Here is a 23,637-nt window from a genome sequence, read left to right on the forward strand (position 1 = left end):
GGCAACAACACAGGCGGCAGTTGTCGAGTATAGTGCTTGGGCTATGTCTGATGCTGGGGCGCAACCAACTACCCCGTGGGGGAGGCAGGGCGGAGGACTGTAATTTTATATCCATCCGCCCCGCGCCATGTCCACTTACTCGTGCCTCGAAGAAGAATAAGCAACCCACTGCTTTGGTAGCTTTGATGCCCTTCTTCATGTGATCAACTACGAGCCGGTTTCGTTGCCACGCCTCAACTGGGAGGGGCAACCCCCTTTGGAACCGTAATAAGATCCAGCGCACACGCTGAAGCTCTTGTGCGACAGAAACAACTTTGCTGGTAGCCCCACGTAGGCGTTGCCCCTTCTGGCAATGCTTGCGATGGGCGATGGGCGCCCTGACGCTTTAGGCGTTTGAATGACCTCATGGCCGATTTTTCAGGGCGAAGCTGTGCTGTATCGACTTTCTGATGGCCTGGTGTCAATCGAATGGTAGGTGTGTATTATCTTTTTTTGGTCAAGCCTGGGGTCGCCCCGGACCCCCGAGATGCGCCGCTCGCACCGTGATCTTGCCTGCGCGGTGGTGCATGGGGGGCCGCATCACCACAAACGTACGAAGTACCTCATGCCCGATGTCCCGGTGCAGGCATCGAGCTGGACCACAGACAAGACGACTTGAGAGCATACCCATGCAGGAACGCGTCACGGCAACACGCGGCGGGATTGTTGTATTGTTGAACGACCCTGAAATGACGCGGCACTTGTTTGCCCATGAAAGACATGTTGAGATCGCTGTGCTCGGGCTCAGTCCTTGTCGAACCATCCAAGCGCCGGCGGCCAATCCAATGGACGCCCGGGCCCTCACACGGCGCGGTGATGAAGAACGAATTCTAATAAGGCTACTTGTGGAGCGAGGTGGGCCATGAGCACACGAGCTTCGAAGAGTGGTTGCCACCTGTCAGTTCTGCGTTTGGAAAGCCTGTGGGTTAGGTTATAGTAGGCACGACTAAACGGGCGCGCCTCACCCGGAGCGGAGTCGGATGTCCAAGTCTCCCCGAAGCGGCGCTCCAACGCCGGCCCACTCCATGTTGCGCCCCCGGACTGGACCAACGACGATGCTCGCCACATGACTTCGCGCCGATGGCCAGCCCCCATTTACTTGCCTCCCAACAATTTTTGATGCTGCTCAAACGATGCGGTGACGCGCGTAGAATCACTTACACATGCAAATCGTATCATCGACAGACGGAAGAAGCCCGATTATGCCAGGCTGGGGCTCAGCCCCGCTGAACCGTAAAGGGGTTCGTGCAGGAACCTCATGTCCAGTCTTCCGTGCGTGTAAGCCGTAAACAAGCACAGCGGACGGCTCCGGGAGTGACGTGTAAAGTAAGATCTTGAATGGCTGAACCAGGATTTCGCAGAGAGCCAGTGCATTATTTTGCTTCGCTGTTCCTGGTACCCATAGGTTCAATCCTTGATGTCTGAGTTAGTACGAAGAAATATCGATTCAATGCCGGGGCCTGCCCCTTGCACTTGACCTGCATCTGAGGCGTTGCAAGTAACTCATGAAAGTTACTAGGGAATGCTACAAAGTTGAGTGGCGTCATGTGAACAGAGAGAGGATGCCCATGTGGGACTTACACGGTCCTTTGTCCTCGCATAGCTGGCGTCATCCCCAGTGGTGAAACCCAACGCTTGGCTCGAGGACAAGGATCTTTGTCAACACACTCAATGAGTCACTGTTCTCATTAGGAAGGCTCGCTTGGTTATCACGGTCTAGTCTGGGGTCGGTTATTGAACATCAAATGTTGGGCGCGTTGAGGCCGTCGTCTGGTACTTAGACAAGAAAGCAGACCAATCCAGTGTGCCACTGCCCTAGTATTGACGACGCGTAAGTGCTGATGCAACCGATTTACAAATATCTGGTCGCTCTCACATGTGAAAGTGAAGTCTTTGGGAGCAAATTTCTCAAACTCGTCTCTCTTGGTATGGGAATGATACAAGTCCACGCCCTCCAGGCACATCCGTGCTCATCCAGGCTACCACAGACTCGATCGTAGGATTGGATGCCTACTCATCAGTGGTCCTCGGAAATGTCATGCCACTCGTGTGGTCTCAGAAGAGTTGACGTAACAGCTTAAGTTTGGTTGCGGGAGGGTCAAATGCCCCTCGGACGACTGTGGCCGTGTTGTCGGGTGCCAGGCACGTATTCAGTACGTTTAGGCAGGCCCGCCGTTCAGCCTTGGACACCAGACGTCGAAACACCGAGGCGTCTTTAGAATTTCCTCGTCCCCTACTGAATGTTTGTAATCTATCCCGGTGTGTATTCCGGACCTACCGGGGATTCCTTTCCGATATTGGCACAGAGCTACACGCACGCAATGGTCCCCCCACGCCTCGCGAGTAATAAATTCAATGCGACAGGATGAAAAGGGTCATTACTTGCGAGAAACTGGAACGTGGCCAGACGAGCCCGCACGTGAGAAACCAGCATCCCCATGAATTTTCAAATATTGACATTGACACATGACTATGGTAGATCTCAACTGCTTTAGACGGTGAGATCGTTTCCTTCCAGGTTGCACCAGACCACGCCGTGACGTACCCACGAAAGGTATCGAAGTCATTGAAGCAACAAAGAGACAAAACCGCAGGTATTTGTCTCAGGTGACCATCAGCAAGCCCTGTTGTTTTCTAAGAAAAATACCTACATCCCATATTTCTCTAACAAGCACTCGTTCGGGGACGACACCACCTGCGGCGGGTAGCCTGAGAGCTATGGCTTGCTCGACGAGCCACGCAATATCTTCTCCTCCCACTCATCATTGATGTTTCTGTAATCTTCTGCTCCGTACGGGCTGAAGATTTCCGACATAAACCCACGCTTTCTGTGCGGGCTGAGCCCGAGGTCCAGCTGCAGCAAGTCCAAGTATGGCACAGCATCGAAAATAAAACATGGCGCTTTGTTCCCCCAGTCGACCGGATAGCGCCACTTGCCGAAGCGATTGTGCAAGGCTGCTTCATACCGCAGTTTCTCTAAAGCCGCCTCGTCGCCAATCGCGGCTGCTGGGTCGTTCTTAAGCAGACCTGAGAAATAAGCGGCAATCCATAGCCCTTGGATGTGAGCGCAGAGCGTGTTGCTGAAGTTGCTGATTATGCCGATAAACGCGATATCGCGGTGGCGAAGGAATCGCGAAGAGGGCGGCACGAGGAAGTGGTACAGCATGAAAGGCGTGAGTCCGTTGTACGGCGTGGTCACATCGTCGGGCCCAGTCACGATGCCCTTCTGCTTCGAAAGGGGAACGAAGTCCTTGTTCCACACCTCTTGTTTACGCAACCGCGGAAACTTCGCGAGAATTTCCGCGTCGGCCTTTGCTTGGACCTCGTGCTGGTTTGCCAGATCGTCCACCGCAGACGTGGAGGTGTCTTGCTGTGTGTGCGGAACGCCAAGCTCGGCGACGATACCTTCCGGCAGGAACTTGAGTGGCGGAACCTGCTTCCATCCTGTGTGTGCCAGGATGGCATCTGACTTGAACGAAGTGCCGTCGGCGAGATGTACCATGCCTGGAGAAAGGTGATCAATCTCGCCGATGTGGATATTGACCAAGTCGCCTTTCACAAGGTTGAAGAAGTCCTCGTCATAGTTCAGAATGCTAAAGCTTGCGCCAGTGAACATGGCGCTCGTCCATGGTTTTAGCTTCGCCGTCTTTGGGTGCGAGTCATAGCCGTTCAGCTGGACAACATCGTTGCCCAATATCTTCCAGAACGCATCGACTACAAATCGGCCGACAGCCGTTTGATGAAGGAATCGACGGATGCCATTGTAGCCATCCGCATCACCCCACACACAAGGACTAAACCAAGTCAAAGCCCTCGTATCTATTGCTTTCATTTAGTTTTCCCATAGTGGTGCATCGAATGGGCAGGATATATATCGCACGTACTGGCCAGTTTTTCGATCCATTTCTTCAAAGGAGTGACGTACGACGGGGCAATCCAACAAGGGCCATGGCCGGATGCTAGTGAGGCTGTATTAGCACAAGTAACCTGAAGTCAACAATCTGTGTGTAGGGAATGCCTTGCATCGAATGACCCAGTTGACCTTTACCCCAACTCGAGCGTATGAGTAGACTGCGTCCCACGAAAACTTTGATGCGCCGTAGATTGTGACCTCTGTCGCAGTCTTCAGTGTATCTCTGTTCTGCAGGAAGTGCTTTCCGTGGAATACCGGGCCGCCAAAGCTATCTTGGCCTTCGAATTTCGGGAGAAAAGGTTCGGAAGTCAGACCAGTGGCAATGATGAGACGACGAGTAAATATTTGGGATTCGCTGTGGCCGCCAGTCACGCTCAGAGTCCATCCTCCGTCATTGTCATCGTGGTGCTCTGCCACCAGGACCTTGGTGTTCAGGCGGATCACATCATTGATACCGAAGTGGCTGGCGTATGCTTTCAGATACGTATTGATGACGTTGCCAGGGATATACTGTCCAGGCTTGATCCCGAATCTCTCGCTGTCCATGGGAAAGTCGGGATACTCATAGGTGCCCAGTAGGTTATTGCTCTTTAGGTCGGGGTACAGGCGCTCGTCGGCCCATGTTCCGCCAAGCGAAGACTGCGACTCCAAAACCACGAGGGCATCATCAGGTCTCACGTATCGGTACTGCTTGGCAGCTGCCAATCCGTACCATCCTGCGCCCGATTAACGTCAGAATGCCATTCCAAGCACAAATTCATTGTCGCTCGCGGGACGAGGGAGGTGAGGCTCACCTGCGCCGACGACGACGCAATCCACGCGCTCCGTCATTGTAAAGGGGGGCGAGGACGTGTGGCCCCCACTCACTCGTGGTGGCTGGAAAAACAGAAGATGATTGCCTTAGGTCTGATACGTCTGGAGGGCCATATGCAATAATCACTGTCATCCATGCAACATTGCTGGGGGACTTCGAATGATATATGGCCGTTGGAAGACGAGGGGTAGCAACGGTGTCTCAACGGAGCTGCGACCCTAACGGTTAGTGCAACGCTGGCATCATTATCCATCACCTCGCAGGACTTGTCTCGGCAAGGGGGGGCCTGCATTAGCTGCCGAAAGCCAACCATTACGACCAGGACTATCCGCTGTTGGTGGGGTCTGATGAAAATCACTCTGAGGGGGGCTCCAAGCTGGAGTGTGCACACTAGGGACGGGCCAGTCAATCACGCTGTCTGAATGTCATGCTAATTTTGTGAGTAGTACGAAAACATAATGGACGCCAGAAGCAGTGTTCGCCCCCATCTCGGGCGAAAAGGCGAATATTGGAGTCCTGCTCACCGTTACACTTATGCCTGCGGTGCGAGCCCTATCACCTATGTTGTTCGTACGTTTTCGTCCTGCATAAGATGCCCAGCACCAACATGCAGTCATCATTTCTTTCCAGTCACGGCAACCCTGCGCATGCAAGGAGCAGTGAGTACAGGTACTATCCCACATCATGCTGCAGGCCGTCGGCCCGGTCCCCGGTCCTGGTGGCATCTCCGCTTTTTGACTCGATAATCAGGGTGTGACAGGCACGACCCAACTGCGCGAGCTATTTGCATCCTGCATCCTCGTCAGCGTTGCGTTGCAATCGCAGGAAAACCTCACTAGCCTGCCCCATGTAGTCAGTTATCACGCCAGACGTCAGCCGTCTTTGCAACAAGGCTGTCCCGCGTACTCCCCATGAAAATTCTACTCGCCCACGACCGCCCGCCCCTACGAACCAGAGCTCTATACCGTAATCTTAGCACAGTGAACCTTCTGAAACCTACAGGGTGCGCGTTTCGCGCTGCACGCGGCGGGCGGTGGGAGTCGTATCCCGGTTGGCAGCCTGTAGCCGTGCATAACGTAGGTAAATACGAAGCAGAAGTTTCCGCTCGAATGCTGGTGAGACCTTTCCGCAACACTTAAAGCCATATGCCCCAAGACTGCCGGTTCATGATGTAAGAGCCTTCGTTTCGGCAATGGCTTCGACTCCAGCACCCGACGCGGAGGCGGCTCAGCGAGCCTTCCAACAGTTCGCAACTGAGGCATGGACCCTGTTGGCCGTTGGCCTGTCGGTGATCCTCCTGAGAACCTATTCTCGCATTCGTTCGGTTGGCCTCAAGGGTCTGCGTGCCGACGACTTCCTTGTTTGGCTTGCAGGGGTAAGGGCCAACGCACCTCGAATACCGCTAACACAGACCATTCAAATGTTAACACCTTAGACGACGGACAGGTACTTTATGCAGGCGAAACAGGCTTGGCTTATTCGGTTGGGTTTCATGCCCACGGTCTCGCGAACAATGGCATGACAGACTCGCAACGCGCTGGACTATCGCCAGACAGCGATGAGTTCCGATTGAGGTGAGATCCTTGCGGTTCGAGCCGTCTCGTCGATACAATATGCTGAAGCTCGAGTCTCGTTCTTCCGCAGGATCGTAGGCTGCAAGATCCAGCTCGCTGGATGGTCAAGCTATTCCACCCTCTTGTGGACACTCAAAGCATCGCTTCTTGTGTTTTATATGCGATTGACTGTACATTAAAGTCAAGTTCTCGAAGCAGAAAGACGTGTTTCCTGACTGTACTTAGGCTGGCCTTGACCGACACTACATCGTTCGGATCTATGTTGGCTTCGCCCTGTTGGCCTCGACGTGGCTGACAGTCGAGCTGAACCTATTACTCGCTTGTCGACCTTTCTACAAGTACTGGCAGATTTTCCCAGACCCCGGCAGTGAGTAACAGATAACAGGCTAAATCTGAGCCCGGGTGGCCGTGTATTGACTAACGCATCGTGTCTTCCGCGTCCACAGACGTATGCCAGCCGGCCGTGTCCAACCAAGTCATTTGGGTCTATTTCACGTTCAATGTCCTCACAGACTTGTACTTGATCTCGATTCCGGTCCCCATGCTGTGGAACGCTACACTTCGTCCGCTGAAGAAAATCGGGTTTCTCATCTTGTTTAGCGGCGGCCTGTTCATCGTGGCCTGCGCTACGCTCCGATGTATCCTAATCGTGACCGTACGATACCCGATGCTGCTCAATTGATCGCATGAGGCTAATTAAAGATTTTCAGGACCCGGTGAATGGCGCCCAGCTTGCCGGATCATGGGCCGTGCGTGAAACGTTTGTCGCTGTCGTCACGACCAACATGCCGCTGGTGGTTCCACTGCTGCAGCACTGGGCCAAATTAGCAGCTGGATCGATGCCATCGATACGATCTTCCAGGAAATCGGACAAGTCTAAGATTATAGTGCGCACCTTTGGCGGAGGACAGGCACAGAGCTGGCGCGGGCGCGGCCCTCCCTCAGCAAACCCGATCCCCGACATAACGTTTAGCGAGAGCGAGGAGAGAATGGTGGTCCGTGGCGATGTGCACATGCAGAACATCAGCGAGTGCAGCAGCGCCTGAAGCTCACCTCTTAAACGAAGGGTTTGCCTCGTTCACGATAAGGTCGATGTTGGTATCCTATATCAACTTCCATCGGCCGAGGAACGCAGAATAGGCTGGGTTTGCCCTGAGATGGTAGTTTTGGAAACTGATGCCGAGCACGGGGTTGTAGCAACCAATGCAACATGCCATTCATCTTCCCAAGTAGCAACCAATCTCTGCATGATTGTAGAGATGCCAATGCGGCGTCGTGAGAACAGACCTACTACACCTGGTGATCAGTGAATTCGGCGGCGCGTGCCGACTAGCTGATGCGGCTCGGCCGAGCCAGACCTTTGGCCCCTCGGCCGAGAATTTCAACGCCCAACTCTGGAGCATTTCCGACAGCCTCGTGTCGCGTCGACATTATCGTGAACCATCAGGGCGTTGGGCGAAAACTCTTCCCTCGCATTGCGTGTTTGTTTTCGGGATCACGTAAAGGCATTTTCTCGGTACAAACGCCGTCAATAGCCATGTCTCACGGAGAACACGAGTCGCTTTCGGCCCCCTCTCGGCGTACTGGCTCGGTCAGTACGGGCACATTTAGCCGCTCAGGTGCTGAAAGTGATGTAGTCGTGGTGGAGAGATCCGCGGGCGGGACGGTTGAACTGGCGCCCGTCGCTTCTTTAATGGAGTCGCCGTATATCTAGCCCGGGCCGGAGCGGGCCTTTGGGATGTCGCCATTCCGAGAGCGATGGTGTGTTTTGGCGGGGCAAGATGGGCGATGCCATCGTAGCTGCACTTAAGTATCAAGAATCTATCATCAATCATCATGGCGGCAATCGGAGATACAGATTCAATCTTTGTGTTTTTGTCTATAGTCAGAAATCGACGGCAGTAACGCACCAATGGCCGCGAACTCAACACCATCTGCCGTGGCAGAGCCGTCTGCAGTAGAGTCTGGGTCCGTCGACACTAGCCCGCTCAAGAAAACATGGTACCGGTCGACGCTTTTTAACGCTTTTGTCATTGGCATTGTCGGTTTCCTTGCCCCGGGCCTATGGAATGCGATGAACGCCCTTGGAGCTGGCGGAGCCCAAGAGCCTTTCCTCATCAACGCCGCTAACGCACTGGTTTTTGGGCTCATGGGGTTCCTTTGCCTGTTTGGAGGTCCAATCGCCAACCGAATTGGATTGGACTGGACGCTCTTCCTAGGTGCAGTCGGCTATCCCGTTTACTCGGCTGGTCTCTACGCCAACAATCGGTTCGGCAACGTGTGGCTGGTTCTGCTCGGGGCAGCTGCATGCGGCATCTCGGCTGGTCTGTTCTGGGCGTCCGAAGGTGCTGTTGCGCTCGGATACCCAGAGCCAGAGAAGAGAGGCAAGTACATGAATATTTGGCTCTGGTTCCGGACGGGCGGCCCTTTACTCGGCGGTGTCATTGTACTGGCACTCAATCACAGCGCTGAGGCGAAGAAGAAGGGCAAGGTCGACGCGCAAACATACCTCGTCTTCGTGGCCTTGCAATGCCTGGCCGCGCCTGTCGCCTTACTTCTATCGCCCCCGGGTAAGGTTCAGCGTACAGACGGCAGTAAAGTCATTGTGCGGGCCGAGAAAAGCCTCAGAGCCGAGTTTGTAGCACTGTGGAAGGCCAGCTTGCGCAAGGACATCCTACTTCTGCTTCCTATTTTCTGGGCATCCTACTTCAATCAGTATAACGGCAACTTTCAGACCTATTACTTTGGTGTCCGCGCCCGCGCCCTCATTGGGTTCATCAGCAACTTCGGCACGCTCTTGTCGTCACAGATAATGAGCATGCTGCTGGACTACAAAGGATTTCCGGTCAAGAAGCGAATCGTCGTCGGTTTTTGGTATTCCGTGGCGCTGCACATTGTTGCTTGGGTCTACGGCTGGGTCATCCAAGAGAAATATACGGCAAATCCGCCAGCCTGGGACTGGGAGGACGCTGGATTCGTCGAGGGGTTTTTTGTTCTACTCCTGTGGGATTTTGCACGCCAGGCTCTGCAGAACTGGCTGTACTACTTCTTGGCTACGAAGACCGACAACATCTCCGAGCTAAGTCGGTTCTGCGGTATCCTACGAGGCCAAGAGAGCTTTGCGCAAGCCGTGAGCTTCGGACTCAACACGAAGCAATGGCACGGTGGGCGAGTTCCCCTGGCTATAAACACGATCCTCCTTGGTAAGTGACAGAATCCTTTTGGAGTCACTAAGTCACTGACCGGCAAATAGGCCTCTCCGTGTTTCCAACATGGCTTGCTGTAAAGGGCCATGTACCGGTCGAAACACCCAAGTCTAGTGCACTCCATCAAGACAGCGATGAATTTGTGTCGGTAGACACCGCAAAGATCAGCAACAATGAGAAAAACGAGGTTTCCGTGGCCGAGTCAAGCAGAGGAACTACCAGTGGAATTTAATACGAGTCATCCTACGCACATCTCCGAAAAAATCGAAGATATGGAATGGCAGCCCAAGATCGCCTTCAATGCTCTTTAAATAGATCTATTAGCCTGCTCTATGGACGAAAAAGTGTCCCTAATGAGCTATAGTTGAACAAGAGGCCACTAGCTCCATGTTTGTATTCACGGACAAGCGGCATACTCTACGTGACAACACTGGTGATGGTTGCAAACGTAATCCCTCAGTGTTCTTGAGTCGGACCAGTGCCTGACCATGGAGGTGTGGTCTAGAATGTGGCCATCAGTATCCAAGGCACAACATGAGCCGGGAACAAACATTGGTTGACCCAAACATGTAACCGTAGGCAGTTGAGTCGTCTGTAGTCTCCCAGCGAGACCCAAGTGGTTTGCGCGCCTACATCTAACGTTGCTGGCGCTTCAGATCCGAGCTAGGGAAGAGATTTTGGAGGGGGGGAGTTGCAACTATGCAGACTCCTTGTCGCCTCAGCGACTACGAGCGTTAGGCTCTTTGAGAGACATGGCCAAAATTCTGGATCTGCTTTCTTCTTACCCTCGTTGCCAACCAGAGAGCCCCGAGACAGCTTAGCTCTTCCAGTGACGGCGAAGATTCTTGATACACTATGCCCTTATCCACCCCTGTCTATCTGGTGCCCATGCAGATCATAGTCTAGATTCAAGGGCCAGCTGTCGAGCTCGGGCAAGGGAGTCTGCAAACTGAAGAAGTCGAAAGTATTTATGTCCTGCACCCACTCCATGTCATCGTGCATTGAAGAACAGCCCGCAACACTCGGATGAAGGACAGGGTTCTGCGCCATGGCTGGCTCGTCCGGCGATGGATCTTGGAGTTTGTGCACCAGCTTGTCCAGCCCTTTGGCTACAGACACCAGGAGATGATTTTCGTGCATAGTGTGTGAAATGCCCTTGAGCATCTGCACAGTTTGCGCGACGAGGTCAAACAGTTTGCTCTTGTCCATCCAAACGGTTTCGGGGTATTTCGTCGCGACTTTGAGGAGGAACACGACCGAGAACGCTATCATCATGTCGAAGCATAGAGGCAGTCCATTGAGGTATGATTGCATTTCAGTGTCAGCTGTCATGACGCCGAGGATGGAGGAGGCACAAAGGACGGCGGTGTTGGCGACTTCTTCCAGCTCGGGCGACAGCTTTCGAGGCCCTCCATTCTTTTGCACGTTTTGGATGCCGCGAAATGCGTGAGAGCAGAGGTACAGTTTTGCAAAGTGAAAGTGAAGTCCGACGCCCTTGGCTGGGTAGTTGCCCACGTTGGCGTTGGGTCCGAACCGATCGCTCCAGTCCGCGTACCAGGTGTCCAGTGAGATGGAGAAACGTCTTAGCTGTGGCAGTTGTGCGGGAGTCAGCGACTTGCTGACGTCGACACCGAAATAGTCAAAGACTTGTCCGGAGATGGACCAAATCTTGACCTGCGTTACGAGCCGGACGTCGTCTTCGGTTGCGTGCTCGGTGCCGAGGAACTCCATTGCGGCCTTGATGCTTTCGCATCCGTGTGACATGGGCGGACGTCCATACAGGACAGAGCTGTGATGGTCGCAAACGTAGACAAGGTAGTACAGCCGAGTTCGCATGTACGCCGCTCGATCCCCTTGGAGGGCCTTGTATATAGAATGGTGCAGCTCAATTTCCGACGCGATTCTCACAGCTAGAGCCAAAAGATTTAGCCATGCTCAGGAGGTGCGAGGGTTACGGGTCGGCATACCAGCACCTACGAGCGCCCACGAGGGGCCATTGAGCCAGAAAGCTCCGATGCAGAGCCCCCGGACATCGTCTGCGTTGTGCTGCTTTGATAGCATCTGCGCGGCCACGAGGTGGCGCAGCTCACGATAGCACCTGTCGTATAGATGGCCTAGATCAACGGAGTGGAGCGCCGCGACGGTGCAAACCGCCGCTGTCAGCAAGGACGAGCTGGCCACTACCGACTCAAGGCCTGTGTGATCTCCGAGAATACGGTAGAGAAGGTGGTCTAGGCGATCGCGGTACACGCCGAAAAGGGTTTCGGCCTGCTCTTGCGATATCACACCCTTGGAGACCAGCGTGGACGTTGCTATAGCTGGAGGCCCTGCTGAACCGGGGCTTCGCACTGCCGAGATGCAGGATGCGGGAATGGAAGCGGGCTCGCAGTGCGGATCGACGGTAACTTCCCACAATTGTTCGCGATCCGTAGAATCATAAGGTTGAGGATCCCCTTGCAATGTTTGATGGTCGAAAGGCGTACGCGGAAGGGGCAAGTCTGCGTCCCCGTCGGCGAGGGCGCGAAGGTCCTTCAAACCCAAAGCGTCTGCCATCTTATCGATGATGTGCTCCAGACGCCGTAGCTTGTGCGTCATCGTATGCTTCCAGCTGCGTCTCGTTAGCGGTGTTCGAATATTTTTTATGTGAAGATGCCGTCACGCACGTAACGTCATCCTCCAGGAGCATCTGCAGGCTCCGATTCACAGTACACGATAACCCCCGCTTCCTACAGCGAGTACAAGGGGGCTTGCTTCCCATCATGTGGCATTTGATCTAGAGTCTTGTTGGCGTAATGCGCACGACGTACGTTTCCCCCTGCAGGGCTTCCGTTACCTTTTGCTTCCGACAGGCAACACACGCAGTGATCTTTCTGCTGATGTCGGGCGGCTTGTTGTCACCAAAGGCATCTCGCAGCTCGGCGATCTTGGGTAACGAGGGCAGGGGTCCCACCATCGCGGCAATGCCGAGTCAAGGCGAAATTAATGTTCTTCGCGAGCTGGGCCACGGAAAGACGACGTGTACTGTGAGGCATTGAGAATTGTTGGAAGAAGAAGCTTATTACTCTAGCGCTCGACGGCGATCCAGGCTATGATCATGGCTCGCCCGCGGGGCTACCAACTGGCTAGAGCTAGGTCAAGGAATCCTTCGGCCGACCGTTGTGGGTATCTCTCGTCTGGGATCAACACTGCTGTCCACTACGTATGCAAGAAAGGCGTCCTAACCTCTTGTTGTCGTGTGCTGTGTCACGACACGTACAAGAAGGCCGTGGGCCGTGCCTGCACTCATCGCCATCGCAGCTGCACGTGGTGTCCAGTCTGCTCCCTCGCGACATGTATTTAGCTGGCGGCCCCGTGACACGCGATCATCTTCAGTAGTATCGAGCATCATGGTCCCGAGTTTGGACGGGCCAAAGCTGCATCCTGGTGAGGGGCCTGGCAGAGGCAGATGACGATTACTGGCACAGGCGCCACACTGGTTCGTGAGCGCCCACGTGGCGGCGACCTCTCCTACCACTGGGCCGATCGACACGAATGGCGGCCGATTCCGTCCAGAGAACCTCAATCCGTTCACCAAATAACTAGTGTACTTGGCCCGTTGCAAGTCGACCAATGCGCTCATCAGATTGGCAGATCTTGGAAACAGAGCACGTGCCTTCAACCTAAAGGCACTGGGGCGGCGAGCATTATCCGCGGCCAACACTCGAGCTTGTTGACAAGTGGCTCATCATAACATAAACACTGTTCGGGACTTTCATGGTGACTATGCCGCCGCAGAACAGCTTCTCCTCTGATGCAATCTCTACACGGACATCCATGTCTCGGGTCTAATCCGGTGGTGAGTGCATGCAGCCTGCCTGCTTTTTTTCCCTTTTCAGCACATCTAGATCACATCAAAGCTCAACCGCGGTAGATATCCTTTGCCGCCGATGCTTTCTGCTGTGAGGCGTCTTCTCAGTTCGCAGGCCGTTGAGTTGCTCATGGTATGATGAATATCTGCAATCCTTCCTCGCACCCTATATACATGCTCAGAAGCTGGCGAGCGCCCGACAACTTTGCTCAAAGCTTACTGCTGGCTGTGAGGTACACCGCGCCCAGCTCCAGCATGTCGACAGCCTCGTCAATAAATTCTTGTACAATCTCTGCTGCCGGCTGTATCCGCTTGACCGATCCAGCCACTTGACCCATAAAGTGCGGGATGTCGATGTCCTCTACTCCTTGCTCGAGATCCTGCTCTATAGGAACGACGCCCCGGCTGCATAGTGCCTGAACCTTTTGCGGCTGGCTGTGCCATCTCTTGATGTAGTCGTTTGGCCGCATCCTCAGGGGTCGTCCCGACAAGACGAGTGTCCTCTCGGTCTCGTGGTAGTCGCAGGCCACTACCGCTTGCTTGTGCTCCTCACTGGTATTGGCCTCGGTCGATGCCACGAATCGCGTGCCTACCCAAACGGCAGTAGCCCCCTGCATTAACGAACTCGCGAGACCACGGCCGTTGCTGATACCACCTGCGGCAAGAACAAGGGCGGTAGAACCCTTTAGCATCGGGGGCTTATAGTTGCGGGCAATGTCCACGACGGCGGGTATTAGGATAGACGTCGTGATATCTCCGGTGTGCCCGCCGGCTTCGTGGCCCTGCGCACATACCATATCGACGCCGAGATCTAGAGCCTTGACCGCGTGCTTAGGGTGTCCGACCATGTTCATGACCAACACGCCATTGTCGTGGAGCTTATCGATGATGCGCTTTGATGGGAGTCCAATGGCACATACGAACAGCTTAGCACCGCTCTCAATAGTAATATCGATCAGTTCATCGAGTTTGCCGTGAGTATAGTCGTGATTCGTCTTCCGCGCGTTGCCGCCCACCTTGGGGATCGCTAGGTCAACGCCAAATGGTAAATCGGGCCGGGCAAAGTTGGCCTTCATTTCGGCAATGATTTCGCGGAGCTGGTCCGGGGTATATTGGAGACCGCCAATGATGCCGAGGCCGCCAGCGTTGGACACGGCCGCAGCGAGCTCTCCGCCAGACACGCGAGCCATGCCTGCGAGCACCACGGGATGCTTAATGCCCATGAGGGTCGTGAACGGTGTTGTAATCGGACCGGAAGCCATGATGCTGGTATGTAGCCTGTGGGCGTGCAAGTGTCAGGAGTCGTACGTAGCCCGCTTAATTGACGATATGTCGTTATATGGAGTTGCCGACACAGAATTGAAGTTCTGCGTACAATGAAAAGCGCGAGGAAACTTAGCGACTGGTGAAGAAAAGTACTCAGCAAATGACTGGCCTCCCCGAGTTGCCTTCTCGCGCCGCGCGGACGCGAGCTTTATTAGAGGCTGACTTTGAGCGGATCGGGGGGACTACATGCGCCGGCACCTCCGCGCCGCGCAAGGGGATGGATGGGCTCAGATGCGGCAACACGGCAACCTTGACGTTGCCCGCCCTACCCCGCGCGCCATGGTAGTCTGGAGAAATATGTACCGAGGCACCAAGTTGCGGTTTGCTCGGGCCACGGCGGCTATCCACAGTTACATGTACACCGGCGGTTGATGAGGGGCTCAAGAGACCAGTGCCGTACGCAGAACATGAACGATATCACAATACGGAGCTGCCTTCCACTGTGACTTTGCGTCAACATGGGCTGAACCCTTTGAACCGTCAAGTATCGCTAGCTGCAGTCTTGCATCAGGCTCCTTCACGTCACACATACATCTCTCTTTCCCGCGTCCCGTGTCAAGAGAATCCCATGGTAGTCGAGGGCGTGCCTGTGGAATGTGGAATGGAATCATTTCATGTCAACGGATGCTATTTTCTTACGTGTGCACCATGGCCCGCCCCCGGGTCCCCAGATCTGCTATGCTCCACTGGCCTCCCCTCGATTCTGTCAATCGGCCCCAGCCCGCAACCCATGAGCACCGGGTACGTATTGGGTGGCGGCTCACCTTCTCCAGCCCTACGCGAACGCCGGAAATCGAAAGAACGGGGAGGGCGATTGCACTATGTCCGTATCAGCGTTGCGGAGCGACATGGATTGACACCCGTGTATGCTCTGGCTTATGCAAGAGACGGCCACTGCATGTAGCACCCAAGTGCTCTTCACATTCACACCCATTGTCCACCACTGATTGGTCGAGAATACTTTTCTAATTGGTCGTCTAGCTGCTGCTCCATGTTGCGATCGGAACGATTCGTACGACATCGGAAGCGTGGAGCCGAGAGCTTGATTGGGCTGATCGACCCGTCCTCTCAGGTCATTCCTTTTCTCTATACCTCTATATCATGACCGTCTATGCAAATGCGATCCGACTGTAGCCTGAGGCTACTAGGACCAGAGAGGCGCGGTGGTATTATGCCAGCCCGTCAACGCCGCTTCATGTTCCCCGGGCGATACCAATAAATGCCATCCGCAGCCGTGCTCTTACTATTAGCTTGCGCATCTCGCCCCTATCATCCATAGTCAGAACACATGCAAACATGACGACGGCAGCAAGGAGACTGATTCGAGCAGGGGTAAATATTCACCTTGGGTATCCGTTCCATAGCCGGCACATTGGCATCGGGCTCAACCCAACGGCAATCCCGAAAGTTCTCATATAGCGCACCGTACCAAGGGCCGTTGTCCTGGTGGTAGTACTTGCCCAGGAGCGGACGGATGGCATCGGTGGCCTCCTGAGCGTGATAGTGCGGGATCTTGGGGAACAGGTGGTGGATAACATGCAGGTCAACAATGTGGTGCATCAGGTGTCTGAGGACGAAACCCGGGTCGCGGTCGACGGTGCTGAGGGCGCCGCGGAGATACGTCCAGGAGCCCTCGGCGAATTTGGGTAGATCTGGGTGAGTATGGTGGAGATAGGTGATGATGACTGCGTGTGCAATTAGTGTCAGTCAGGCGTGACAGCGGCGCGGCTCAAATGCGCGGCAGCAATGTTTCCACGTACCGATATAGTGGTTCACCCACATCAGGGGCAGGATATACGCCCACGTCACCGTCCACCAGCCGTACATGGCGGCCAGCTTCCACAAAATGAAGCACATGCCGACCAGTCCCACGTCCGAGGCCACGACGGACCAGAACTCATCGGCCCGGAAGAGCGTTCCCCACGGATCAAAGTGGCTGTTGCCACCCCACCATGTAGACGGTCGCAGGGCAGCCTTGTCTCCGGAGCTAATGTGTGTGAACAGGTACGTAGGCTTTGCCAAAGCGAGCGCCGTCAGTAGGTAAGTCTGAAAGGATGCGCTAGGTTGGCTTCAGGCACATACCCATCCGCAGACCTGCTGAACAAGCAGCCGCAGGACAAGCACTATCGGTGCATCTTCGGTCATCTCCTCAACCGAGACCTTGCCCTTCAGCATCTCCGTGTAGTCCTCTTTCTTGGGGGGCACGTAGATGTGGTCCTGAGTCCACATGGTCAGCAAAGACGGGTACAACCCCAGTTACTCCATCACGTAGATTGCGGGAACGTAGCCGCACCTTGCCAAGGTGGTTGGTGTAGATATGGTGGCGCGAGTGGGTGGATCGCCAGCTGAAGAATGGCGACATCAGGAACGAGTGGATGAGGAAGCCGATGCCGTCGCCGAGGGCGCGATTGCTGCAGAAGGCGCCGTGACCTGCCTCGTGTCCAAGAACCCATAGTCCCATGCCGGGGATTCCAACGACGAATGGATAGAGAACGGCACAGAGCAGGAACTTGTATGTCGCATTATCGATCCGTCTTTCGAGGTATAGAGTGGCGGCAAGAGGCGCGACCAGGAGCACGATGTCCTGGACGACGTAGGACAGCGATCGAGCGAGCGACGGCTGAAAGCAATGCTTGGGTATGGCTTTCCGAAGCTGGTCGACCCCGATGTGTCCTTCCACGTACTGGAGCGTCCCATCTTGTCAGCGCTCGCTGTCAATTCGAGAAGGGAAATTTTTTTTGAGGGTGCGCCTCACCCCGGCCGGCACCTCCTCCTGGTGAAAGGTGTCGGGGACGTAGCTGGAGCTCTCTACCACGGTCTGAGACATGGTGGTGAGGTTCTGTTGCGTATTAGTTGGTGATGGGATGTCTGGTTACTGCATCGAGGTGAACGTTTTTTCCCTTGGGCAAAATCTGGCTTGGGAAAGGGGGGGGGAAGGTGCCGCAGGGCCACGAGACACGACGAAGGCGCCAGGGAGTTGGATCACGACCAGACCAAAGACGCACTCGCTCGAGCGCGATATATGTGGGTAATGGGGACACATTTTGCATGGTTTGTGGATACTGCCTTGTTGCAAATTTGTATGGAGTCGAGGTAAATTAGCAGGCAAATGTCGCAAGCCCTTCAAGCCCAACCCACAAGCTCTGGCAATGCTAGATCCTTGGTGCCAACAAGAGGCTGCGCTATGGTCCATGGCGGGCAACTGGAGCGAAGCTGGCTGGGCACAGAGCGTGAGCGCCCCAAAGGCCCACGCGCCGCGGTCAAAAGTTCATGGGGAAAGTGAGTGCCGTGCTGTCCAGTACAAAATATCATGGCCATGAGGTGTCATTATGGACTTTTTTCAGGGCATCTCTGAGTCCGTCCTGGCTATTGGGGGTCCCCAGACCGAGTTTGCAACAGATAAGGTTGAGCGCGACGGGGTTAGAGGCGACCAATGGCTGCTGAAGGCTTTGGTAGGGGTCCAAACGCGCGAGTCGTGAGTGGCCGGCCCCTGGTTTGGTGGGTAAAAGGGGTCAATGGCATGTTGGCATGGTGTCTGGAAGAACGTGGGGGGGTTGTCGAGGTGGAGGATGCGTGCGTACAATGTACATGAGTCGCACATGATAAAAAGGCGTGCTCGTCCAGCGACACTTGAAAGGTACGAAGTAGTCTACGAGACACTGCAACAGCCTTGGTAGCATCTCAGCACTGTAGGCGCATTCACGCTCGCATGGGCATGGAGTACGTTACGAGAAGCACGCGTGACAGAGGTTGATTGACAGCAAACCTCGGCTGAGGCATGCATTGATGCGGCTCAACTCCTACGAGAATGTAACTCCACGTACAATGCTAGTACCCAGTAGCTGGGTGGTGACCACCGCGGGACTCTCCACAGTGGGCAGTGCGTGCGTAGTTGGTACTACGCACGTACTTTTGTACGACGTAGCACGATCTTCGGCAAGCACATGCATCATGCACAGTGGGCGGTTCCAATCGACCAGATCTGCGACACGATGGTGTCTGGGGCGATATGAAGATGTGAGGCAACTTGGCGGGTGAGGGAGCCGGATCAGGCTGGCAAGAAGCGCGCAGCGAAGCACCGTACCTCGTGCACCGGCTCGGGTACTGGCGCGGCGGCGCGTTGCCGTCGACAGCGGCAACAGATGGCCCGGTGAAACTCTTCAGATGCCGACGGACCCGGGAACCATGGTGTTTCGACCAGGGGGGAGGCATGATTCGGGTACTAACGTTACTATTCCTGCTACCACGTGGGACTGACCACGTACTGCATTCGTGCTCTGTTATACTAACCAGTTGGTAGCGATAGTTGATGTTGCTTTCTGACTGACTGCTTGGTTTTCGTTCGTTGGTGCAACGGGAAAGAAGCCGGGTTGAGTTGCGCTCCTGATGCCTATAGGGTAAGGTAGGGCTGCAACGAGGCTTCAATCCACGCATCTCGTATGCATACGCAAATGCAATGCATCTGGAGGCCGGAGACTGACGAGTTGTAGGGAGCCGCAACGCCCACCTTGATCATCACCTACTGTTGTTGGACGCTGGCGGCTTCGGAATCACGGCGGAAATGCCAGCGGCCCTGACGTCAGGGTGAGGAAGGGAGGCAATTCTCGCCACGCCACGTGAGGGCGTTGACTGACTGAGATTGCGGCACGCACGCATCTTGCGTGAAGCGAGCCTGCAGCCAACGTCAGAGGGCGCAGATGGCTGCAGCTGTCATTGGTACGTGAGTACCAGAGTAAGTACCGTGCACAGTCCAGCAAAAGGGTTCGTCTTGGTAACAACCTCGTGCTTTGCAAATACGAACTCTGATTTCGATACTGCGCCCCTTTCCCATTTCCGCGAGGACGGGGCATCGTATGGACTTATTGACTGACCCCTGTCGCAGGGGCACTAGATAGATACCGTGACGATGATTCAACCCGCTGCGAGGGAGCCCGTCTGCGACACATGGAGGGCCAAAGGGCCAAAGGCAGACAATCCGAGAACATAAGGGATGCACAAGGTGCTACGGGTAGTTACTGTGCAACGTACCAGCGGTACAGTAATGGTGGCCCTGGGGATCTGAACCTCTCCATCAGGTTTGGCCTGGCCTGGCCTGTGCTTGATCGCTACTATTTTCAGCACATCGCGGCAGGCACGACAGTGTATCTACGAAGGGGGCACTGAATTACCTCTGTGCCCAAGGTACGAAGTCGAAGTACCCAGGCACTAAGGCCTGCCCGCGTGGTCGCCACCACACCACAGCGGTCATCTTAGGGCGGGTACCGCCGATTGGATTGGACTGGCGCGGTGACGCTGGGGGCTTCGATCCATGAAACTGCGAGGCGCTGAGTATAGTAGTAGTGGCGGCGGCGGCCCCAACATTAGTAGACGGAAGCGCCTGGAGCAGTGACAGGGGGCTGTGCCGCAAGGTTCCGCCGAGGTTGGAAGCGCCCCGTTAACTGTACGAAGTAGGCATCAACAATGTAAGTAACTACTTCGTAAGGTAGTGCCAAGTTACTAACCCAAGGCACTTTGGACCCAACGGCCGGGCCGCCACTTGAGTTCGCTTCTTTGTTGTACAGTAAGAATACGTACTGCACGTTGCCACCCGGGCCGTCCACTGACCACGAACCACCTCACTTCCGACCCGGACTGGCCTAGGCCGAGGCGGGTGGGTGGCTGCCGCCGCCCGGTGGGTGAAACACCCAGAACATCGACAGGCTCCCGATGCAGCGCTTGCCCCCCATGGCCCCCCTCCACACCCTCCCTCCAGCTCCGGTCTGCCACATGCCACCCACCTGTGGCAGGAGCTGCAGCACCATCCATCTACTAACGGCCCCTGCCTGCAGTGGGCACCTCAGTCAGGGCCTCCAGCATGTAAGTTAGGGGGTACAATGTACCCTACCAACGGAAGGTGTGGACGCAAGTACCCAAGGCACCAAGTACAGATGCCCTGCTCTGTGCCTGCCCTCCCTGTTTGTTCGTTCCCTGGCAGTCGTCTGTACCTTAATGATCCCAGCCCTCCTCGCCTTTGCCCCCCTCTCAGCTTCTCGTTCTTGCATCATAATTTCTTTCGTCCACGTCACCGTGCTCCCGAGCTTGAATCGCCGACGCAGCGAACATCGCATACCATCACGAGCCGAGCGTCTGTTGTTGCCCTTGTTACGACAGTGCTGCGTTCAGCCCCGCCAAACCATCACCGCCACCACTACCACGTAGAGCTAAGTACTGTAGGCATTCCTATACCACCGCGCAGGGGACCCCCCTGGACCGACCCATCGCCATCGCCGCCAGCGTCATCGTCCTCCGGCCAACGCCTGTGGCCCTGTTTGTCGCTTCATCTTGTCTTCCTCGCCGTCGTCCCGACCGCCGCGCCAACGGCCCGACGAGCGCACTTGACGGCCAAGGACAAACCCCAGAGGCTCCCTCATCCCTCGTCTCTTGCGACGCCCATCAACACCGAGTTGCGCTCCAGCTGGCTATGGAAACGCTCTTTGCGCCGCTGTAACGCCAACTCCATCGAACCCTTCTTGTCCCCACGACGGCGCTGCCTTTGCCATCGACAAGCCCACCAAAATGCACCGCTGAGCTGCTGCGCGACGACACCGAGACCCCCCCTTCCGACGACGAGCGCGAGCGCGAGTCCACGTCGTCGCAAACAACAACAACCAACTACCTAGCCGTCGCTGCCTGTGTTGCCCGTGCGCGGGGCTACTACGGGCATCTGCTGCGAGCACCAGACCGCTCTCGCGCCTCTTCCTCCTTGTCTCGACGGACGCCCATCCGCGAGCGAGGCGCCGCGACACGGCAACAACCGCAACACCATGGACGAGCTCCAGCTCGGCATGGACTTGGTCGCCAGGAACGGCGTCGCTGTCGGCGGCGCCGGCGAGCGCCCACCCTACTTCAAGGCCATCGGCATTGGCCTTGCCGTCGGCTCGGGCCTCTTCATCGGTACCTCGTTTGTCCTCAAGAAAGTTGGCCTGCTCCGCGCCAACGAAAAGTACAACGAGGTGGCCGGCGAGGGCTACGGCTACCTCAAAAACGCCTTTTGGTGGTCCGGCATGACCCTCATGATCCTTGGCGAGATCCTCAACTTTGTCGCCTACGCCTTCACCGACGCCATCCTCGTCACGCCCCTCGGCGCCCTCTCCGTCGTCATCACCACCATCCTCTCCGCCATCTTCCTCAAGGAGCGCTTGAGCATGGTCGGCAAGGTCTCGTGCTTCCTGTGCATTGTCGGCTCCGTCGTCATCGTCATGAATGCGCCACAAGAGTCGTCGGTCAAGAACATCCAGGAGATGCAGGCTCTTTTCATCACCCCCTGGTTCCTGTCCTATGCCGGTGTCATCATCGCTGGTTCCGTCGCCACCGCCTTGTTCGCCGGCCCTCGCTGGGGGAACCGAAACATGCTCGTCTACATCTCCATTTGCAGCTGGATTGGGGGCCTCAGCGTCGTGTCCACCCAGGGCCTCGGCGCCGCCATCATTGCTTGGATCAGAGGCGACCCCCAGTACAAGCACTGGTTCCTATGGGTGCTCTTTGTCTTTGTCATTGGCACACTCCTCACCGAGATTATCTTTCTCAACGTAAGTCGTCCCTCTTCCATGCCCATGACGCGTGGGCCACAACTCTCTAATCGCCATACCCCCCTTCGTACAGAAAGCCCTCAACATCTTCAATGCGGCCGTGGTCACCCCCACCTACTACGTCTACTTCACCAGCACCACCATCATCACGTCTACGATTCTCTTCAAGGGTTTCAAGGGCACGCCGACGTCCATTGTCACTGTGGTCATGGGCTTCCTCACTATATGCTCGGGCGTCGTCCTCTTGCAGCTGTCCAAGTCGGCCAAGGACGTGCCCGACGCTGCAGTCTTCAAAGGCGACTTGGACCAGATCCACACCATTGCGGAACAGGAACAGCCGGAGACGGAGCCCAAGGCCGATGCGATCCGCGGGACGGCGGCCATTGTGCGGCGCATCTCGCAGGCCCGCCAGCGCATGGAGGCGGCAGAGCTCAAGCGCCTGCACGAGGAGAAGATGGCCGATGCCATGGCGCCCATCAATGAAAACGAGCCGCCTCAGTACGAGTGGGATGGATTGAGGAGGCGGCGCACCGTGGCGTCGAGCGTGCGAGCGCGTTCGGCGACGTCTCCCACCCCGATGACGCCGCCGCCCCCGCGCAGCCCTCACCTGCCCCTGGGCATGTCACGGCTGCCCACCGCCGAAGAAGAGGAGGAATTTGAGGCCCAACAGCGGGCCGGGTTTTCTCCCGGTCTCTTGGGCGTTTTCCGCGGCCGATCGCGCACCGACGCGACCAGGGTACTGTATGCCGATGGCCACCACGACGGCCACGATCACGATCACGATCACGACGAAGCACGCTACGGCGATCACCATGGAGGCCCAGCGCCGGCGCAGAGCCCCATGCATCCGGTGCCGCTGACGGAGATTATCGTGCCACGCTACCACTCAGACGACGTCGTCCCGACATCCCACGCACGCCACCGGGAACACTTCTTGGAGGGACAGGACGCCGAGTACCACGGGGCCAAGGGCGTCAGCGCTCAGAGCCTGGCCCCTACACCGCCGCCGCACTCGGCCAGGCGGCAATTCTCGTTTCAGCGAGTCTTCAGACGCCATACGGAGCCGACGGAGGAGGAGCGGATGGGGCTCGTCAAGGACAAGGAAGCGGAAGGAGACGGACCGCTGGCGTACATATGAGTAACGGACACGACACAAAGCATGGAGTCACGATTGCATTGGCGCGGGTGGACGGACGGAGCATGTATGGCGTTTCTCGGCGCGGCACGGCTGTCCAAGCGGCCGCGGCATGGGCACACTTGGAGTATCACGGTATCATGTATTACAAAGCACGCGCTGTTGCACAAGATCTTGGAAATCGAGCCAGGACGCCATGCCAAATGGAACATGGC

The 23,637-nt window shown here is 56.0% G+C and overlaps 7 protein-coding genes across 7 annotated transcripts; 3 read left to right on the plus strand and 4 right to left on the minus strand.

Annotated features, from left to right (window-relative positions):
- Window positions 1–2,268: 2,268 nt before the first annotated feature.
- On the minus strand, window positions 2,269–4,910 carry JDV02_008156 (uncharacterized protein). The gene is made up of 4 exons (XM_047989727.1): window positions 4,747–4,910; window positions 4,063–4,668; window positions 3,924–3,998; window positions 2,269–3,858 (listed from the first exon to the last, which is right to left on the minus strand). Exons 1-4 carry the CDS (start codon window positions 4,781–4,783, stop codon window positions 2,756–2,758), a joined length of 1,821 nt encoding a protein of 606 aa, XP_047845732.1. The 5' UTR covers window positions 4,784–4,910; the 3' UTR covers window positions 2,269–2,755.
- A 656-nt stretch (window positions 4,911–5,566) lies between these two features.
- Window positions 5,567–7,642, plus strand: JDV02_008157 (uncharacterized protein). Its single transcript, XM_047989728.1, has 6 exons — window positions 5,567–6,141; window positions 6,213–6,340; window positions 6,411–6,510; window positions 6,566–6,707; window positions 6,787–6,995; window positions 7,051–7,642. The coding sequence occupies exons 1-6, from the start codon at window positions 5,959–5,961 to the stop codon at window positions 7,384–7,386; spliced, it is 1,098 nt and encodes a 365-aa protein (XP_047845733.1). The 5' UTR covers window positions 5,567–5,958; the 3' UTR covers window positions 7,387–7,642.
- A 610-nt stretch (window positions 7,643–8,252) lies between these two features.
- On the plus strand, window positions 8,253–9,778 carry JDV02_008158 (uncharacterized protein; the record flags this gene model as incomplete). The annotated part of the gene is made up of 2 exons (XM_047989729.1): window positions 8,253–9,543; window positions 9,594–9,778. 2 exons carry the CDS (start codon window positions 8,253–8,255, stop codon window positions 9,776–9,778), a joined length of 1,476 nt encoding a protein of 491 aa, XP_047845734.1.
- A 629-nt stretch (window positions 9,779–10,407) lies between these two features.
- Window positions 10,408–12,574, minus strand: JDV02_008159 (uncharacterized protein; the record flags this gene model as incomplete). Its single annotated transcript, XM_047989730.1, has 4 exons — window positions 12,380–12,574; window positions 12,210–12,319; window positions 11,514–12,154; window positions 10,408–11,456 (listed from the first exon to the last, which is right to left on the minus strand). Exons 1-4 carry the CDS (start codon window positions 12,497–12,499, stop codon window positions 10,408–10,410), a joined length of 1,920 nt encoding a protein of 639 aa, XP_047845735.1. The 5' UTR covers window positions 12,500–12,574.
- Window positions 12,575–13,602: 1,028 nt separating this feature from the next.
- On the minus strand, window positions 13,603–14,827 carry JDV02_008160 (Nitronate monooxygenase; the record flags this gene model as incomplete). Its single annotated transcript, XM_047989731.1, has 1 exon — window positions 13,603–14,827. Exon 1 carries the CDS (start codon window positions 14,653–14,655, stop codon window positions 13,603–13,605), a length of 1,053 nt encoding a protein of 350 aa, XP_047845736.1. The 5' UTR covers window positions 14,656–14,827.
- An 872-nt stretch (window positions 14,828–15,699) lies between these two features.
- Window positions 15,700–17,769, minus strand: JDV02_008161 (uncharacterized protein; the record flags this gene model as incomplete). The annotated part of the gene is made up of 7 exons (XM_047989732.1): window positions 15,700–15,985; window positions 16,064–16,404; window positions 16,480–16,732; window positions 16,802–16,936; window positions 17,013–17,402; window positions 17,475–17,558; window positions 17,725–17,769. The coding sequence occupies 7 exons, from the start codon at window positions 17,767–17,769 to the stop codon at window positions 15,902–15,904; spliced, it is 1,332 nt and encodes a 443-aa protein (XP_047845737.1). The 3' UTR covers window positions 15,700–15,901.
- Window positions 17,770–20,739: 2,970 nt separating this feature from the next.
- On the plus strand, window positions 20,740–23,637 carry JDV02_008162 (uncharacterized protein). The gene is made up of 2 exons (XM_047989733.1): window positions 20,740–22,287; window positions 22,361–23,637. The coding sequence occupies exons 1-2, from the start codon at window positions 21,523–21,525 to the stop codon at window positions 23,423–23,425; spliced, it is 1,830 nt and encodes a 609-aa protein (XP_047845738.1). The 5' UTR covers window positions 20,740–21,522; the 3' UTR covers window positions 23,426–23,637.

Source organism: Purpureocillium takamizusanense, chromosome 8 (genome assembly GCF_022605165.1).
Source record: "Purpureocillium takamizusanense chromosome 8, complete sequence".
Lineage (NCBI taxonomy): Eukaryota > Fungi > Ascomycota > Sordariomycetes > Hypocreales > Ophiocordycipitaceae > Purpureocillium > Purpureocillium takamizusanense.